The sequence below is a fragment of the Rutidosis leptorrhynchoides genome, chromosome 9 (assembly GCF_046630445.1).
Source record: "Rutidosis leptorrhynchoides isolate AG116_Rl617_1_P2 chromosome 9, CSIRO_AGI_Rlap_v1, whole genome shotgun sequence".
NCBI classification, from domain to species: domain Eukaryota; kingdom Viridiplantae; phylum Streptophyta; class Magnoliopsida; order Asterales; family Asteraceae; genus Rutidosis; species Rutidosis leptorrhynchoides.
The window spans coordinates 342459136-342465778 of NC_092341.1; the positions used below are offsets into that span (position 1 = coordinate 342459136).

At 31.3% G+C, this 6643-nt stretch overlaps 1 protein-coding gene across 1 annotated transcript; it reads right to left on the reverse strand.

Annotated features, from left to right (window-relative positions):
- Positions 1–1742: 1742 nt before the first annotated feature.
- LOC139867138 (uncharacterized) lies at positions 1743–4535 on the reverse strand. Its single transcript, XM_071855471.1, has 3 exons — positions 4405–4535; positions 2579–4252; positions 1743–1981 (listed from the first exon to the last, which is right to left on the reverse strand). Exons 2-3 carry the CDS (start codon positions 4222–4224, stop codon positions 1792–1794), a joined length of 1836 nt encoding a protein of 611 aa, XP_071711572.1. The 5' UTR covers positions 4225–4252; positions 4405–4535; the 3' UTR covers positions 1743–1791.
- Positions 4536–6643: the final 2108 nt, after the last annotated feature.

The window sequence follows — 6643 nt, forward strand, 5'->3', positions numbered from 1 at the left end:
TAACCTCATAAATACAATAATTACACACTGTTAACATGTGAACTCATAAACACTATTTAATAAACCCATAAATACAATGTAAACTCATACCCACAATTGCACAATTACATTTGTTATCAGGTGTTAACAAAAGTAACTTATACACAAATTAATATATATTGTACTACTTAACAAGTTCATACTGCAAAAATTAACATAATCACATGCTATCAAATGTTAAACCCATATGACCTCACTTGCATACATAAACAACTTAACATGTTCCGCATAACATCGTAACATAAATTTCAAAATCATAAAGTTTTTAGTTATTAGAACAAATTACAATTCCTACCAACTAACTCAATAACATATAACATAATGAACATAAAAACACGTTCAAAATAATCAAATTAACATATGCACACAATGTTAACAACGGGACTAATAAACATAACTACAGAACTTAACAAATTCAAACTACACAAACTAACATATTCACTCAAAATAAGACATGAAAAAGCTGCTTAATATGTATATTAACCACTTTTAAAAAATAAATCACGGAACAGATTACTAATTATAGTCAACGAATGTTCATACCTGAATCAGTATGTTCAATTTTGGATTTTTCCTTTCCAGCATCCATGAACCAGTCGCTGTAAAAATAAAAAAAAATAAAAAAAAAAAAGATTACAAGAAAAAACAATTGAAATTAATAGAATGATAATTAAAATTATCAATTGAACATAAATTACCTTGCTTACTGAGCGATTGTATGAAACAAATTTTGATTTTGAATGAACAATTTTTGAATGCATACGATGTAGATGTACGCTCTTAAAAAGTAGGTTTGGAAGTTAGAGTTTTTTGTTCAGTATCGATCACCTCTAAATCGATAATTAGGCTACAAATTAGGGATTTCTATTGCAACCAGCCTCAAATAACGAAGTATTATCATGATTAACTTGATTTTTGAAACCGCTTCCCTGAATTCTCTCAACTGCTGCTACGGTTATGTTTTTGTTATACACAAACGTAATGCTTCGCCTTTTTTTTTGTTTCCGTAAGTACCCTTTTTAGTGAACATTTAATATTTTTAAAATGATAAATTTTACAATTAATCCCAGTCATCGATCTAATCAATCTAATGGTTTCAAATGGTTCTTCCAGTTCTCACTTTTTCCTTGGTTCTCAATTGAACCCACCTCTATCTCTCTCTCTATATATATATATATATATATATATATATATATATATATATATATATATATATATATTGTAGGTGGAATCTTGTTTTGCATTTGACATGATTCACTGAAATACACCCCAAGCCATGCCAACAACCAAACTGTTCGTTGCAATTAATCCTCAAATAACAATACCTCACCTTAGAAAGACATCAACAATTTTTATAGGTTATTAAAGTCACATATCAGGGGGCTCTATGAGAATCAAATAATCACTTTTATGACATACAAGATTGAGAGTTTTCAGGAACGATGCATGTCCAGTTACATCGTACACTCGTACGACATAATTAAGCACCTGAAATACGTACAAGAAGCTTACACAACCAAGAATGCATGAACAGCGGGAGTGATACTATAAATATAAAAAGCCGTTTATATATATATATATATATATATATATATATATATATATATATATATATATATATTCACATCAAGTCATCAAGATAGACCATAGATTATTTCAAACAGGAAGCCAAAAAAGATCATCATATATCATGCTACTACCAAAATGTACATAGTGTATCTACATTATATGATGATGATGAGAGCAACATATTTAACATGGGCGCCTGAAATACTCATCTTCTTCGTTCTGATAAATCCCAAACAACTGCTTAGAGTATAAAAATGCAAGTTTCCTGCAATATTTTTTGCCCTTAGAGTCAAATTGTTCCAGTTCTTTCACTGTCTTGTTCAGATCCTCGCCAGGGTGTCCCTCCGTGAGGAATATAGCTAGCTTAGTAGCTCTACAAGATTATGCATACATGTTTTAACAATATGATCACATAGAAATTATATTGTTTTAACTTGTAATCACAATCTTACGGTTTGTAGCACCATGTGAAAAGAAATTATAGAACATAGAAAACGAGTTGTTAATGACAAAAAGACAGATAGGTGGCAATACGGAAGGGTTGAAAACATGTCAAAATGGATACTTTTGGTACTGATTATTGGGTTCACCCATATCATTTTTTGAACAACATTTGGATCTTTCTAGTTAATTTGCCAAATAAGAGTTTATTAAGTTTCATATAAGTCCACAATTATATATATTTGTATTAGTTTAATGCACTAAAAATATGCTTTTTGGGACTTTTTAACCCATCTCCTTTAAGCTACTTTATTCAACCCATTTAATCCGTTACCAAAAAAAAAAAAAACCATTACCCATGACCCAAACCGATTCATTCATAAATGAATTGGTCAATGCCACCAATAACAATAACAACTATGCACAAGTAGTTTACTAAGTAATAATTAAAGCAACAAAATCTTAATAAATTTGAACCCTAACACAAATGCAACATAGACGAATAAGTAAGGTAGTTTAAAATTGTTACCTGTATGCATCAGGCTGGTTAAACCCTCTTTTATTATTATGTATCGTTACTTTAGACTCTTTCTCGTCTTCAGTTTGTTGCCTATAGAGAGCACAAACAGCCTTCATACACAATTCATAATCTTTGCCAAAATCAGCTAACATATCTGCCTCTCGATCCCAATCCATATTCGAAACCTTTTTTCTCCCAATCTTATCTAAATAGTCATCTTCAGATTCAGACTCATCACAACTACCATCACTTTTAGACGCACCATCAGATACACTTTCACAATCCTTGACAATAAATCCACCCAAACTTGGGCTTTCGCTCTGTGACCCCTCATCATTATCTTCCATATCTTCACTTGAACCATCATTCCCATCAAGGCACACACTTTTATTCATGTCAACAACACTTTTATCTTGTATGTTTTTAGATTCCAATTTTCTTAACCTCGTTGAGTATCGCGTGCTTCCATTCTTTTTCACTTCATCATCAGAATAACTTGGGCTTTCACTCTGTGACCCCTTATCATTATCTTCCATATTTTCACTTGAACTATTTCCATCAAGGCAAACGGTTTTATTCATGTCCATAACACTTTTATCTTGTATGTTTTTAGATCCCAATTTTCTTAACCTCGTTAAGTATCGCGTGCTTCCATTCCTTTTCACTTCATCATCAGAATAACTTGGGCTTTCACTCTGTGACCCCTCATCATTATCTTCCATATCTTCACTTGAACTAGTATCATCAAGGCAAACAGTTTTATTCATGTCAATAAAACTTTTATCTTGTATGTTTTCGGATTCCAATTTTCTTAACCTTCTTGAGTATCGCGTGCCTCCATTCTTTTTCACTTCATCATCAGAATCTTTCATATGCCTAGAACTACGTCGTGTCTTGACGAGTGTGCAAATAGGAGCGCTATCGTCACAACTGGTGTCATCATCGCTACTAATGATCTTGACAGCTCGTTTTCTTTTATCACGTCTAGTGTTTAAAGAACGAACTTTAGATCTACCCATATCTTCTTTATCATCTTTAATACTACTCTCATCATCGCTCGTAACTATATTCGTAGCTCTTTTCCTTTTAGCACTTGGAGAAACTTGACTTTTAGCATTGGAACACTTGTTAACTTTTTGAACGTTATCATCGCTTAAATCCTCATCACTAAGATCGATAAAACCATAAAACGGTTGTCCACAGACACCTGGAGTCAAAGGGGACAATCGCTCTCTAACTTGGCTACAACATTCCTCTTTAGTTTCCTTCAAGACGACGTCACTAACATCCACGTGAACTTTCTCATTCGTACACTTAACGTTTGATTCCAAATCACACATTTGAGATGTCAATTCTTTAACTTTATCTTTCGAAGAGCAAACTTCGGTTTCAGCATTTGTTTTCTCACATTCCAAAACATCGTTTTCAATCAACTCAATTGATTTATCTCCTTCATCTTCCTCATCTTCATTGTGTAAAATGTTTTGAATCGTTTTGATCTTCCCTTCGAGTTCTTTGTTCTGTTTCTTTAAACTTTCAACTTCATCTTCCAACATCAAACACCTCACTTCATACGTTTTGTTTTTTTCTTCTAATTCAAAACACCTATCTCTAAACACTTGCAATTCCTTAGCAAAATCTGTTTCTGAATCCATCTTTTTTAAAAACCTAACTTACGAAACCCTAGGTTCAAAAAAATTCAAAAAAAATATAAATTGTAACAACAAATCAGTCCGCATATAATATAATCAAACAATGAAAGTAACGCTAACACAAACCCTAGTTACTCAACTAAAAAAGAAATTGTAAATATGTACAGTATTGAATGAACTTACAAAGAAATTGAAGATTGCACCGGTTACGAACCGTGTAGTCTGCGAGAAGATCAAACGACTACAATAAAGTGCGCTTTTTAAAATCTTTTGATCTCATTGAAAAAAATGATTTAAGTAATTGTGGTAAAATCAGTTAAATGTGTAGAAGCAAGTACGTTTTGGATAAAAAAAAGATGATACCGTCAGAGATAACTAAACAGAAATCATAATTGCAAGTTTTATATTAGATTGTATATGTATATTTATATTGTATATGTATATACATATATGTATTTATTTTAGGCCCAATTGTATCGTTGGGCTCGGGCCGTTAGGATGTAGCGTTAGGGTTTATTTGTACTCTACATATATTGTATCGTTCAAGTGTTTGTGGTTTTGAGTAATTTTTTTTTGCAAACTGACATCCAGGTTTATCGGTGTTTATCGTACTTTTACGGATTTGATACTCCGTAAATTTACCCTAATTATCTACGGAGTACTCGTCTTACACCTTATTCCTTCAACACCAAATGCATATATTATTATCTATAATAATTTCTATTAAAATCCTATAATTATGATATCATTATTATATTAATTCATTTGTTAAAAAAATAAAAAGAAAAAGAAAAAAATTTAAGCTCTTAAAATGATGTCATTAATCTAATTAATGACTAATTAAATTAAATCTACTTATTTATTTATTTCATGTTTTTTGAGAAAAAAATTCACTCATTAATTATCAATTATTATTATATTATCATTCAAATTCAAATATGAGTTCCTTTTACGAGATTAATTACGTTATATATGTATGCGAAATATACGTATCAATAAAAGGTTCTTATATAGGCTTTTATGACAGGAAAATAGTAATTGTGATAAAAATTGGAAGATGATGGTGAGAGAATAAATGTAGTTCATTTATTCCGATCAAGTTAATTACATCAATGTGTCAACGAGAAGTTTCTTAGTCGGAATCCGTCGGGTCATTAAACTAAATGACTTTAGCGTTTAAAGTCACTTAATACCTAAAATATATCATTAAACTGTTTCATTTAAACAAACCCGTGATTTCACGGGTCATTTCACTAGTTTTATGGAAAATGCTAAAGATAGCCTTAGGGGTTGTCGTTAACATGTATTAAGTGATTGTACATGACGATTATTAGTCTTTTTCATAAAGGCGGTTATCAAAATTTACAACATTTTAAAGCATGTTAACGACAATCTTTAAAGCTGTCGTTAGCATTTTCCTTATTTTATTTAAAGAAATACACTTGCTATGCTAATTTTTCATAAATATATAAATGTTCACCCCTTTACTTAGAACCCACAACTTTTTGTTGAATTTCAACTTTCTTGTTGAATTTGTTGTCTTAATACTGTAAGCTTTATGCCTTTATTAATCGAGTCAACAACAAACATCAATTTATTAGCGATATAACTATCGCTTAAAGTCTAAATTAAACTTCAGAAAAATTTAAAACTCATGAAAATTTGATTCCACCATTTTTATATTGTCTCACACATTTTTTTACACTACTTATTGTTCGGAGGTCCATTCGCAACCAATCTCATTATCGATAGAACATTAAGAGAGAGCACCAGTGGTGGAATTAGGATTTTTTCAGCAGGGGCAAAAAAATATAAAATCGCAGCAATTTTTTTGGACAAAATATGGAGGTTTGGGGGCAAAAAATTGAGGTTTTTAGGCAAATTATGATGATTTTTGGGCAAAAGTTGAAGGTTTTGGGGCATAAGTTGAAGAATTTTGGGCATAATTTTAAAGTTTTTTGCCAAAATATGTAGGTTTTGGGACAAAAATAATCCACTGGGGGCGGCCCCCCCCAAGTAGTTTCGCCACTGGGGAGGACGTTCTTTACTGTTAGGGTGTATCTCTCCGAATGGAAAAATGACTTACCTTTATTTTACGATAGGGAAATGATTGTCTACATCTTACTTCCTCCATACCCCACTTATGTGCGATTAGGGTTTGTTGTTGTTGTTGTTGTAATACCGTAAGCCTAATGACCTTTTTGTGTAATATATTACTCTGTGTGAATTTATAAATATACACTAGTATTAATTTTAATGGTATAATAGTTCACATTTTAGTTTTATTGGATTATATATATCGGGTAGGATTAATACAGAACCATCATAGAGAGAACGAGTAGAAACTCACAAACAGAACTTCTATTACAACAAATTTATCATTTATTCACACATATTTTTACACACTTTATAAAATTGTGAA